The sequence below is a fragment of the Hyposmocoma kahamanoa genome, unplaced genomic scaffold (assembly GCF_003589595.1).
Source record: "Hyposmocoma kahamanoa isolate Upper Pololo Valley unplaced genomic scaffold, ASM358959v1 55111, whole genome shotgun sequence".
Taxonomy (NCBI): Eukaryota; Metazoa; Arthropoda; class Insecta; order Lepidoptera; family Cosmopterigidae; genus Hyposmocoma; species Hyposmocoma kahamanoa.
The window spans coordinates 168-14,669 of record NW_020653825.1 but is presented as its reverse complement, the minus strand read 5'-3'; the positions used below and the strand labels follow the sequence as shown (position 1 = coordinate 14,669).

The following is a 14,502-nucleotide window of genomic DNA, read 5'->3' as shown; positions in this document are numbered from 1 at the left end:
CAAACAGACTGTTTCCATGTGCGGTATTCGACAATCGATTGTCGCTGACTAAAAGGGTCTCAAAATTTTGCTATTATTTTTTCCAAATCGAAGATTAATTTAAGGCCGAGGATCTAGGCTAGCGTAGCATTATAGGTATAGGCAGTTAGAAATCGATAGAAGTAAACACTAGAAGTAGGGAGACATGTGATGCAATGCGTAGTTCGTGAGAGTGGTAGGGCGTTAGCGAGTAGTATAGGCAGAAATGAATGATAAATAAGTTTGCCTTACACGTTTTTGTGTAAGTGAGTAGTAAACTAGTGAGGAAGCATTGCTTGCATTGGATTATTATGGAACCATCCAATTTTGCTCTGTTGACGAAAACAAAAATTTCGTCCCATCTAAGAATATTTCGTTAGTACGGTGGCCCAATTTATATAATTAAATTAATTTCTGTTACTTACTTACGCACTCACTTACACAAAAAATAACAATTGATAAGATCGGAATGTGGTATTTATAAGATAGCGTAATTGATCCATAAATCTGTGACTCCCACATTGAGAAGCATTTCCAAAATGATTCAAATGTACGGGCCTGCGAACGATTTGGATTGAATATGAATAGTATTTTTCTTAAGGTAGCAACGAGTTCCAATGATTTTTAACGACGACCAACGACGGTGGATGTCACTTTTTTAAATGTAGTTTGAAGTACAGAGACCAATACATACTTAAAGGCTAACATATTGCGACTAGAATCAATAAACGTCCTGTTACTTTCGTTTAAATGATTAATTGTATCGTGTACTATTTGGTCGATAAACCCGCTAAGTTCTCGTAAAATTGTTGAAACATAATACTCCTAGCGTAGGAAGTCAATTTTTAATTCACTTTAGTCCTTCCTAATAAGCAATTATATTATACCAAAAAGTACCTACAGAGTTAGTAATACCATTGCATGGAATATTATTATTACTATTCTAGCGTAATATGAATACATAGGTAAGCGTAAAATTACTCCTATTATTGCATTTGATGAACAAGTCGAATTTAAATTTTGTTCCTAATGTTCATATCATTTTGTTTGGTTGTGTCAAAAAGTAGCTCTACCAAAAGAACCATCGCAAAATAAGAAAACTAAAGACAAGTGTTTTTGAAATTGTTAACAATATTGCGGGGAACATTTATAACTACCACTATACAACCACATGGTCCTTGACGAACAAAAGTAGATGAAGCAGAAAAAAACAGTATACGCGCTACACACGGTAGTCACTTTCAGTCAATTCAACAGTGCCATTTATTGTTTACATTCGACAATTTTGACAAAAAAATAAGGGGTAGAGATAGGCACAAATAGGATGTCTTTTTGTTATATCGATAATATGTGCTAAACAAATGTGGAAGGCTGCATACAAAAGCAAATATTACATGAATAAACTGGTCTCGATATAATAATACATACGTATCTAAATAAATTTAATAGTTTTTGTATAGTTGCCGCGTGTTCACTTTACCACCATGTGAGCACTTTACCATCGTGTTACAAAATTTCTTTACATCTACAAACATAATAATGTGTTCCAATAAGTCGATTATGCGCTGCTGTAAGTGCATCATGCGCATTGTTTTAACTAATTGCTTACCAGAACTAAAAATGCATTTTCCCATTGCAACTCTACTGTAGGTACCTATTTCTACATTTGTAAAGCATTTATAAAAATTACGAGTTAAAAGCTGAAGGTAATTTGCTTATGTTGCGTATTTGTTAAGATTTGTTTCGATTATTCGTAAAAATAAACAGTATTATATAAATCGGTGGTTTTCTTTGTCCTTATATCCTATAAATACAAAATAATTTATATTCACAATAAAACAATTACTGAAACGAATGACGTGTCGGAGTCAGCAATTCATAATAAAAGGACAGCGACACGTGCTTTATTCCAGCATCACCATAATCGAGTTTAAAAAATTTTACGAGTCTCTTAAAAAGACGAGACTTAATTCGACCGCTGTTCAAAGTTACAAAACTGTTTTACTTTTCACACATATATATACACAATAATTATCTTATTCTATTTCTCAGCCACAGCACTTAAAGTGGATAGTACAAAGTAAATTGTTCCTTTCTGTGATATTTATTGTAACTGTCTGTCTAAAACGCCCCATTCACTACCTGCATGGCAGTCCGCCGCGCAGGCAGGAGACTGCTTACACAATACTGCATATAGTCGCCTTACTTTCTCGAACTCGTATCTGACAGCAATAAGTTACTGAAATGCAAAAAATGATTGTATTAGAGAATGCATAGAATGCTTAAAGTAATGCATCCAAATTAACCCCCTTGATAAGAAATTTAAAATAAATGGAAAGTTGCCATCTCCTGAATAAGATACGAGTTTGAGAAAGTAAGGCGACTATATGGCCCACGTATGGGGTCTCGCAGGAAGTTATTGCAGGATTGCAAAATGGCTTGTACGCTGCGACTACTTTACGCGGAGGACAGCTAGGTAGATTGCAATACAGCATAAGGAATGCCCCTTTAATAACATCGGGGTAAGTAGATCTGGTTGCGTTCAAATTCTTATCCGATAATTCGATTAAAAGTTACAATTTATTGGGTATTTTTTATATATGTTATTTTACTATTTATATAGATTATTTTACAGTCCCCGCTGGGATGACCCTACTTCGATAGCACCGAGACTGCATTCGAAAAATTATAGAATTAATCACTATTTTGTGCAAATGCTCTCGAAGATATAAATTATTTCATTGAGACGTACAATTATGTAGTAAAGTACACTATACACAATGGAGAATATGTTCCCAAGGCCAAACCTCCATTATGGCGCCTCATTTTGACTTTGTAAAAATGTCTGAAAAAATACCGACAATATTAACTAGTGAATCTTTTTAGTCACCATACAGTCAGCCGAACAATGATCTTATATTTACCTAAAAGACAATATCATCCTTCACCATTCTGACATAACAATGCCACCACTATACCACATATAGAATATATTCCAGCCTTAGCATGCATGACAGGAAATAGACAAAACTTGCGCTATTACAGAATTATTATATATATTACCTTTCTTTTCTGTGATGACTATGGCGCTGCGCTAGCCATGAAATGACCATTTCTATCTCCGTGTTATTTTGTTATACAAGAAGAATGTGAATGTCGTGTGTGGATATTGGCCTACTAGAGGCGAGCGAGACGCACAGAGTACAATTGTGTGAATCAGAATTTATTAAGTAATAATAATGGAACAATGTGTTATGTGAAGGTCGATAATCATCAAGAATTATATAAGGCAAAAAGACATGGCCGAAATGAATGAATGGAGGGTGTACGAAAAAATTACGACTAAAATTTTGATAATTATTATACCGGAGCATTGAAAAACGTTCAGCTACGGTAGTTTAAAGCTCATTTCATGTTTTAAGTAGCATTATAATAGTTGATAGAAAACAAAATTATGGAATATAGAGAAGATAAGTTACAGAAAAACTGCAATAAGTCGATTGCATTGTTTTGATGGAATGGCGAACGAAAAAATTATAATGTCCTTTACGTAAATTAAACGACAGAGATGAAATTTGACCACCATTTTTTCCCAACATATTCAATCACAAAGAACAAGTAGGAATGGAGGTCGTTCGAAGCCACACATTCTTGATTATATTCAATGCTTTTTCACATAGCTATACCTATCAACGAAATAATTTGTTTACCTACCTATCCGTTCTTTTGAACAAGGAGCCTATTATTTAGCAGTGTTTTCCTTTGGTCAGATTGATAGTCAGACTGGTCCCATTATCCAGATTGTTTTGACAGCTGATGGTTCGTCAGTATGACATAGAAAAAAGTATAATCAGCTTTGATAATGGAATAATATAAGATAATCAACATCACAACATTTCTGCTAGTTAGATACTGGAATGGACTCGATTAACTTTTTTGGATGCGATACGATTAAAAATGGATAGGAAATTAAACTACTTCTTTTCCCGAGTCTAAATCGCGTACATTTGTTTTTACAAACAAACCAACGTTTCTGACACTACAAGCGGTATAGTCAGCCGTGAATGGGACTTGTAAAGGGACCGAACAATGTTCTTATAGTATAAAACTCAAGTAGGTACTTAAAGATAGATGCTGAGGTTGTCGAGATTGAAGAATGGAGTCCCAGGCTCAAGCCGGCAGCTGAAGCTTAACCCAGAGTCGACTAAATTTGAAAACAGTGAACCAACTAAATCTACTAACCAAAGACTACCGATTAGTAAAAATTTATTTACGATGACGCTGGAATAAGGAAAGACTTAAGAAGTGACGAATTACATGATGTGCTACCATAACCTCGTAGTCAGTGGCAGACACAGTCTCTTTCGCAGCTACCCATGCAGGTAATGACAACATACAGCACAATTAAGTTTTGCGTTTATTTCTGTTCATCGCATGAGAAGCATCGTTTATTCGTTAATGTAACAAAGTGTAAATTCTCTATTGCACGTACCGCAGTAAGAGAATGATACTAATTTTTTTTAATGAAAAATAGTGACAGACGTAACACTACTAATACGAGGAATTAAAATAAACTAGCTGTTCTTGACATTCGTCTTCATAAAGTCTGAAATTCATTTAAGGGGCAATACTGCCCTGATAAGCCGAAAAGCGCTATCTCAATCGGAGTAAGTTTTGAGAAAATCGACTTTTTGTAAATTGCATTTTATGTAATTGTATTGTATTTAAAAATACTTCTTAGTGGTTTTTTAAATGTTTTAAGTTAGATAGCGCTATTTCTATTATACCATTAGATGCGAAATTTTTATAGCTATTGAATGACATAAAAAAAACTAAAAAGGCGTAACTCAGAGATAGCGCCTTTCGGCTTAGCAGGGCAGAATATATATGCTTCTATAATAAGATTCGGATTGATAAACAAAATTTGCCATTTACGACGTTTAAAACTATTGTGAAACACAAACTTTATACTGAAGGTTAAAAACTCTGTGAAAAAAGGTCTGTGGTTAAAAACTTCTGCGTACTAGGACAAAAATCCGTGGTAGTGGCCCGTTTAGGTCTTTTATAGGTATTCTCGATCTAAGATGTTTAAATTAAATATTGTAATGATAAATGTATTCAGATGTATTTTTACAAAGAGCAAACCCTAAAGTTTCTTGCTTATTCTTCTCAGGGGATCTGCCTTACGAATGAGCAGTAGAGTTTAATCAGTATGACGATTTGAAGAGTAATTTGTTTACCTATGAAATAAAGATTATTTGACTAGCGCGCCAAAAATTACGCGCCGGGAGCGCGAAAATTAAGCGCTGCCTACGTGGCTTCACGCGGCGTCCTGTGGGCAGCCGGCATGCGGAGGAATTCGCCGACGCGTGGGGTTAGTTGACTTTGAACTCATGTGGTTGTAAACGATCCATTACTAACGGCAAGCAACACGAATAGGATTCATTCCTACGTAAATTCACACAAGGTTGAATAAAATATACAACAAGCCGTAATATTCAGCATTCATTTATTCATTTGCATAACATGTAATACAAACAAGAAAATTAATGATACATTTCATTTCATCTACGTGAGTTTCTTATAAACTGTATCTATATATTATGACCTCCATATATCAAAAACCATATTTGTACAGTGTAATAACATAAAATATTAATTTGAACATTGTCCATAAATAAAATATTACCAAAAAAGTTAGTATCTAACAAAAACTTTGGATCAATTTACTTTAGGTACAGTCAGCGACACATTACATTTTTTTTAACATTTGACAATAAGCCTTATCTCATTGAGATTAAATAGATGTTTCTATTGTCACAACGTTAATTAAAAGTGTACTCACCAACAAGTGGCACATAGTTGAATTTACCCAATTATACGGATATTTTAGAAAGTTCGAACGGCACGATGATGCTGGCGATACTTTAAAGTATTACATAGTTAAAATATGAAAATATAAAAACACAAACATAATTTAATAATAAATAGAATTCATATTAATAATACGGACAACAATATCATGTTCGGCAATGGGTCTTACTTACGTTGTTAACATGTTAAGTACTATTTAATTAAATCGTGAATAGAATATCGAGTTTCGAGCATATAATTCAATTACCATTTTTTGTAGCAAACCTTAAAAAATGATATAAATGAAGAGCATCTGAAATTTATCAGGTTACACTTGTTCTTTTCTTTATTTGAAACAGCAGAATGATTGCAACGATAAATTACCGTTATTGGTGTATTTGCGTAAAACTACTTCCCTAATATACATGAAAAATTTAAACCAACAAAAAAAAATGAGACATTGATCCTTAAATAAGTAACTTCTTCCTTCGTAAATATTAATAAGAAATAAAAAACTTGTCACTCGAAAAAGGCTTTCCTGTATTTCACTCAGAAAATACGACTAATCTTTAATGCCCGAAAAACCGATGTTTACAGCCGACACGCAGTCAGATATGCCACCTGTCTTTGAATAGAAAATCAAACGTAACTTACAACCTGTACGACTGGGTGTGCAACATTTTACAAAACAGTGAGAACTATCGATAGTTATGTTAGACAACTAAACAAAGTCACAACTACAGCTTTACTACCAATCTTCTGCACACCAATCAATGGCATACCTTAAGAGGCGGCATAACTTAGGCTGAGTCCAATTTTAGATCCACTTATTTTAGATTTATTTAATATATTAGCAAAACAATGTAAATCTAGTTATTTAACTACGACGAATTATTTTGACTAGTATTCACAAAAGATGCTCGTTTTAAAATAAATAAACTTTTATGACAGTATCTTCTGCAATAATAACTATACTGCCATCCGTTAACTAAATCGCGGCAAAGTGACAAAATATTTTTTTTGAGATATCATAAATAAGCTATAACCCAGTTTTGATTATTGAAATTGTTTAATAATATTTCAACTATGCATCGTTAGGTTAAGTCCCGATAAGTCAAACACGTTAACTCATTTTAACAGTTTTTAAAGTGAATTTTGTGCTCTACCTTTTGCTATTTAAAGTGGATATTTGACACACGTTTTAGTTAGTGGTCGGCAGTATAGCTCAGTTACCCTAGCATAAATAAAACACAAAATGAGGATTACAAATAATTCTTACACAAGGATCTCATGGTCTCTTAAAATATATTCGTTGGACCGAAATGATTATAAGCAATGTTACATAGTGACCATACTACATGTCCTAAACATAAAATAATATTTTCACTATTACAATTACGATGATAGGAAAAAAGTCAATGCCAAGCGAACTCTGCGAGTAAAACTCTGCGTTTAGCAAGTAAAAAATATTGGGCAAATACGAGTGCTTATGTTAGGATTTTAGCTATCTATATATTTATACAAGATATGAAATACTCTCTCTAATCAATATTCGTCAATTAAAACATTCATAATCTGTTATACTCTAAACTAGCGCCTTTTGGCATAATATTGTTATTGCAACAGCCTTGATATCATTTCTGTTCGACAACAAAAATATGTGAATGAAAGTCGCAAAGCTACACGTGAACGAGAGCGAAATTTACGATTATATTATTATGTTTAGAGTTCATGGCAGTTCAACAATAGCCTTAACTACCAACCTAAATTAATGTGATGTAAATGACAACCACATTCAGCACGACTTTATTCACTTACAAAATATTCCAAGCTAACTGGCACCTATAAACCTATTAAGCACTTTCCACTAGATACTCAAAACGATATTGTTTGTGAACTTTAATTCGTTACAATTAAGAGTAAAGTATATCGAGGAAAATGCAATGCTAATTAACTTGGAATCAACAAAGAGATATTTATTACATTACAGTTACACATGTATTAATTAATATTAATATAAAATCTCTAATGTTGTTTCTCTACTAACTAAACTAGCACTACAAAAATTATTTTGGTGGTTACAACTTGTACATAAATTCTACATGAGATTAAAGGTAAAGACTGAAGTCGAAAAATTAAATAAATAAACAAAACTATACACCGACTCAGTCTTTTGTAATATATATTTTTATATTATGAGCAATGCAAGTTTTAAAGTGGCGCGGTATAAGTATCTAGCCAAAAAAGCACACAATTTATAGTAACGAATGTCTAAAACACAACGCTTGGTGCCGTGCACACTTCACTTCAGAAACGTTTAGTATGTGACATGCCTAATTTTGGTGGATGGCAAAACACACAAATTGGCGAAAAAGTAGTCGAATGTTTACAGAGCGCGAATAATTTTGTAATTATCGAAATAAACGAAACCAATATCGTCGTCGTAAGAAATGTCTTAAATTTGGAGACATTGTTCAAGCCATATAAACAAAAATATTCATGCCCTGTGAGCTTCCGATTAGTGAATAGGTGAGAATGGATTTTGAAGGACCAACACTTAACCAACCAATTCCTAATTGCGAATGCAACCAAACTCCTAAGTAATTAAAAAACCGACTACACATCTCCACAAATCCTTTTTATCTCCACATATTGGTATCGTGTACAAAGTGCAGGTGACAATAAGTGAATTTAAACACAACGAAAGAAATGCCTAGTTTCAATTTTTTTTAATTTGTTGGCATGAAATGACATACTGTATTGTATGTACGTAGCATGTGCATAGTTCCTGGATGTAGATTATGTACTCCATAAAAAATAAATAATTAAAGGGTTTTTAATGACGTTGTATCAGATCAAATAACGGTTATTAGGGCAGCTACTGTCGGTACACGTTTATACACTAGACCTTTAAATACGTACCTATTCACTTACAAATTGACGAGAACTGCAGGTTTCGTCGAGGTACACACGTAAACGAAGTCTGAATCCGAGTTGGGGCGTGCGCGGCTTGCCCTACGTTAAGCTGTGGCCACTTGCCACACAACCAGGTGACTTTTTGTAGCTCGTTCAGCCAATGAGCTGTGGCCGCTAGAAGACCCATCCTCGGCTACCACCACACTGTCTTCAAGTTCGGAGTCGGCTGTCGAGGTAATGCTAGTGTTAGTAACTAATAATAACCATAATAATACAAGTGTGACAAAAAAGTTAGCTGGGCCAACGTCAGAAATTCGTAATTTAACGCGTCACGCAACCTAGTATCACAGTGTCTTTAATGCCCAGCTGTGTTTTCATCCACCTAAAAAAATCATATATTTTTTTATTTTCTTACCAAAATTGTTATTGACACTGTTTCTAGGAAGCGTGATGGGTTACAAGATTTACGAATATTCCCATTACTAATATTACCATGACCACATATAAAACCTTCGTCTACTGGGCATGGTTGGCATCTAAATAGGTGGTTTGGGCCATAGACCGATCTTACATTAGCAGGACATAAAAAAGGTGTATTTTACTGTTGTTTATATCCGTTGCACGGTTTGAATTGGCTGCTAAGTACGTATGTAGATGAGAAGCAAGAATTTGTCTTTGAAAGATTTGATTTTGGTTATGTATTTCAAATGAATGAACATTGCCGAACCACAACTCCCCAAGTGAAGGGTAATGGAAAATGTTCCCTTATTTCTGAATTATACTTTATATCCATAATATCTTATATATGACAATAAACACGAAAACACTTTCAATGTTCCGGGTAGAACACTTAGGTCCCGGGAGATAGGCATCACAAGGTCCCGGATAGCATTAACACTTGGTTTTAGATTTTGTAAGGGGGCAGTGAAACTTATAACTATCGTCAAAATTGTTAATGGGAGAATGTTTCAAACGTTTATAGTAATTTAAATTAAGATTTTGTCTCTATTTTTATTTGAATATTCAGCAGATATACATTTATCAAAGCGTGTCTGTCCTCTAGGAACATTAATTATATAGTTATGTGGAATTGTGGTCAAAGAATAAGGCTATAAGTAAGAAAATAATTTCAAAATATATGTTTAAAATATATGTTTTAATTCTTTTCTAGAAACCGAAAGCTAGAAAATTACTATATCAACTCGCCTCAACTCAATCGGTATGAGCAAGCTCTGTTAAAAAAATGGAAACTCTAAAGTTAAGATCATCCTCACAAACTGTTTAACAACTTTTTGTATCTTTTTACCTCTTTACATTTACCTAAATGTAAGATTTCAAAACCAATATTTTGGTTTCTCGAAACGTACAAGCAAAACGTCAATTCTATAGGCTAAATGAGACGAGCAAATCAAAAAAGGTTAAAACATCAATATTTACAGTTTCAATACTAGCAACATACACGTTAGCTGTACATATAACTAAACAAGTTACGTCGCAAAGTATCCTTTAGAACAACGCTTACCTTATTTTTAGTTATCTAGGTTTATGATTGCGTGTGATAATTTCATGTTACGGTGGTATGGTTGTTAAAATCCAAGCATGTGAAGCTGGTGTTGGTTTGGTATAAATATAACAATTATAGTTACACATTTTAGTGACATGATTATGACTATGAATAATATGAATGTTCCATTTATTTGCCCAAATGACATGCGTTAGTATACTTGTATATAGATTCATAAAATGTATATGATGTATGTTTACGACTAGCAATTATTTATGTTAGTGTATCTTGTGGCCCAAGCACATGCTATTTGGTTACCGTAAAAAACGTACCATTGTTTTACTTTTTAAATCTTATATTTAAATCAGTGAACGTCACTTAGAATCTGCCAAACAATGAGGTGGGAGGCGGTATCTCTGACGTCATCCGCATGCTCTTCTAATGGCAAAAATAAAAAATCGAAGAAAATTAAAAAGGAACTAAACCAGACAATATTCGTCCACTAAAATGTTTATTGGTTAATAATGAATTAGATGTAATGAAGTTTTACGATTTTTGTTGATGAAACAAGATTATTCTGAAGCAATGTTCTAAAGATGTTGTTTGAAACATTTTAGTAGAAAAACAACATCTGAAGGCTCAAATCAAACAATAGGCACAAATGAAATAAGGTATAGTTATTACTCATTAATTGGAATAGTTATTTACTATCTTTATACTTTCGTAGTAATGAAAATATAAAATCTATAAATGTTAAAAGTCAATTATTTTTTGTTGGATGGTAGAAGCATATAAGTAATATATGATAAGCATATAAAGCTACTACATGTGTATCGGTTTCTAAGCAAAAGCTAGAATTTTTAAGACATCTCGTATCTATGCTAACGTGCATATTGCTTGTTTTGATTTTGTCGATTATTGTCTTGTATTTAATTTTAATCATTAAATATTGTAGCTATACAATAACGATACATAAATACAATAAAAAATAACGTGCTTTAGCACAAGTAAATTACAAGATTAATTAGGCCACAAGGCACAAAGGCCACAAGCCTCCAATTGCCGTGTGGTAAACATTTTTATAGAAATGTTTTCTATAAAAATTTGGACGATTCAAAATGAAACACATGCACTCGTAATAAATTGTTTAAGACTCATTTTTAACGTTAGGTAAGACTTAACACGGCGATCTTGTTGCGCTCGGTTTACAATGAGTAAAGCTACTTACCTATTCTAAAATCAATATAGCCCTCCCCGCCAGATATGACCAGCATCGGTGGCGGCGTGGGGGACTGGCGGCGGGGGGACTCCGGGGTACGAGCAGGCGACGTTGCAGCTCCGGGGACCGCCACGAAAAACGTGACGGCGTCGCGATGTCCGTGGAAACTTAACTGGGCGTGCGCCATCGAACACCACGGAATCGTGCCTGTAGGACTGGTGGACCGCGCTCGGACCAGTGTCGCATGCCCTACAATTAACCAGTTTGTCTCAGTTTTTACCAAAAACGTTGTCATAATACATTTCTTAATTTCTTACACTGAACATAAGGGTGCTGATGAAATTACAGGCACAAGGGACTTGTCAACTAGTTGTCAGTAGTTAATTGATATCATTAAAAAAAAAGATGCGACACTGGATGAATAAAAGAATTTTATCTAGAAGTTACATAATATCTGCACTGAGAACTGACTCTTTCACGCCTGTGGTACTCACAAAAGCATTAAATAAATGCGTCCAGTTTGCGTCAATGTTCTGATCACGTATGACATTGTAGCGTTTTCACATTGCGTACTATCACCTGAGAACGTCATCTGTTTTATTTATATCGTACTACGTACACATTTAGGATCATCGCCATGACAATATTGTTACCGATTGGTATCCTGGTATCCTGTCGTCTAATGTGAAAACGCTCATTCAATGATAACTGACCGGACATGACGGCGGATTCAGCGGGACACATGGTTTTATCAGTTCTTATTACAAGTGTAATTGAAATCCCGTACTGATACTTATATGGAACTAACCTGGTATTGGTGGTCGTCCACTAGTCGGTGGTAAGGAGCCTCCAATAGAGTCACGACTGGAGCCTTCCGACAGTGGTACGGATATGACCACGCCATTACTGGTTCCGATCCACAGCCGACCCGAGCTAATGAGTAACGCAGTAATTCGCACGAGAGAGAAACCTAGCTTCCCGGTGCCCAGCATCTTGCTGACGTACGGCTCGATGTCTACATCTTTCAAGTGTTGGTATGTGTGAGCGTGATACAGGCGCAAAGTGGAGTCCATTTTAATTGATACCTGGAGATGTATAGAATAATGAAATTTAAATTATATTCGTCTGCTTAAAAGTAAAACCACATACGTGACATTTTCCACAAAAATTCTCCCAATTATGTACCAGTTGTAAGAAATTCACAATATTTCCGCAGATAAAACTTAATAAATTTATAGCTTTTTTCTTATCTAGCTTCACGTGCAGAAATATAGTGATTTTTTTACTATAGCTATATAAATTGAAGACTTTTTGGGGACAATGTCACTTATGTGGTTTTACCTTTAAGCAGACGAACATATAAAATCTTTATTACACAAAGACTTAAAATCACGATACGAAGGATATATACAAAAGTGAGTTTATCTCTAGAAAAGATCTCGTCCAGCCAACATTAGCTGTTGTGAAAAAAGAAAGTCTGCAGGGCTAATTATTGTACAATAAATGTGTTAAAACTTAAACCTTTACATAATCCTTTATATACATAAATACATTACGTCGCAATATGGGTATGTATATGTCGGAGATTGGCAAAATCGTTACTGTCACGGGATGATTAAATAGAACCAAATAGAAAAACAAAGGCTAATAATCAGTATTGAGCGACTAAAATCATTACCCAGACGCCATCTCCATCGCAGGCCATCTGGCGGACTTGGCTCTCCTGGCGCGGGTGCGCCTCTAGCGTATATAAAAGCGCGCGCGACCGCGGCTCGATCACGTGTACTTTGTTGCGGTATCCGCACCACACAGTGCACCCCACGGCGCTGAGGCAGCGCACTATAATGTAATATATGCACATAATGGTATCATCAATACAGAGTACCAATAAAAGACACCACAGTTAGTTACTGTAAATAGCGTCGGTAGTCTCTAATTATTAATAATAATGGTTTATCTCTAAACAAAGGAGCAAATTTTACATATTTTATAAAGACTATAGTATGAATCGTAATTGGACGTCCTAAATGTTAACAAAGAAATGTCATTGGCAAAGTGTGAATGCAGAACCTTCTATATTTAATGGAATTGGAAAATGAGGTTCTCATTTTCTACAATTTCAATTATCTGTTACAAAATATTAACAATAAACAAAAACTTTAACAAAAACACAATATAATTGAACAAACGCACTACAAAGACAAGAAAACATTCGAATTCGAGAAACGAAGCACGAATGAGACAAGATACGACAAAATGGCGACACAAAAAATTTTATCGATTCCGATTGTGTTACACACAACAGACACACATGTAACATCTAAGAGAGTATACTCTATCTTTTCAACTAGGTAACGTAGATAACAGATATATTTTGTTTGATTGATATCGCTTTCGCCACCAGGGCCACTCTAAAAACTAACTGCATGAGACGCAATATCAATGTTTATTATTATAATATAACAGCGATGCGGTGCGTACTTAAATAAATTAAAAAAATAAGACATTACCCGAACATTTAGGGTCGCCCAGCGTGAGTAGCCAATATTGCGTAAGGTCCCACTGTCCGTCCGCCAGACGTGCGAAAATCGCCACAGTACCGTCTGCGAGCGCTACGATGCAACGAGACGAGCATGCCACAATCGAAAGGATGGCATCGTTCAATTTCACTCTGTAATCAAGAATAAAGAGTTGAATCACATAAACTTGTACTGCTGATATTCTCTTTAGGTGATATTTTAACTTTAAATAAATTGTAGGATGGTATTTCTTGGAAGAGATCTTTGTAACTGCATTTAACCCCGGGTAATAGAGATACTACATATACTAGTGACTTAACTAAATCAATTAAACGTTTACTTCAAAGTGTAAATATGAAATTAAATTAGAAGTGACGATTGAATGGATAAAAAGAATTTCTCAATAATTATTAGATTCACGTGTTTCCATTAAACTCGAATGAAAATAGCGCTGTTCTATTTACTTAAAAAAA

General features: G+C 34.5%; 1 protein-coding gene across 2 annotated transcripts; it reads right to left on the bottom strand.

Annotated features, from left to right (window-relative positions):
* Nucleotides 1-6,975: 6,975 nt before the first annotated feature.
* On the bottom strand, nt 6,976-14,177 carry LOC113229356 (C-Jun-amino-terminal kinase-interacting protein 4-like). Of its 2 annotated transcripts, none has more exons than XM_026462910.1 (5): nt 14,021-14,177; nt 13,189-13,349; nt 12,319-12,595; nt 11,520-11,759; nt 6,976-9,013 (listed from the first exon to the last, which is right to left on the bottom strand). In XM_026462910.1, the coding sequence occupies exons 2-5, from the start codon at nt 13,213-13,215 to the stop codon at nt 8,892-8,894; spliced, it is 666 nt and encodes a 221-aa protein (XP_026318695.1). In that variant the 5' UTR covers nt 13,216-13,349; nt 14,021-14,177; the 3' UTR covers nt 6,976-8,891. The 2 variants fall into 2 exon arrangements, with proteins under 2 accessions (XP_026318695.1, XP_026318696.1); XM_026462911.1 differs by lacking the exon at nt 6,976-9,013 and adding an exon at nt 10,641-10,729.
* Between the last annotated feature and the right edge of the window lie 325 nt (nt 14,178-14,502).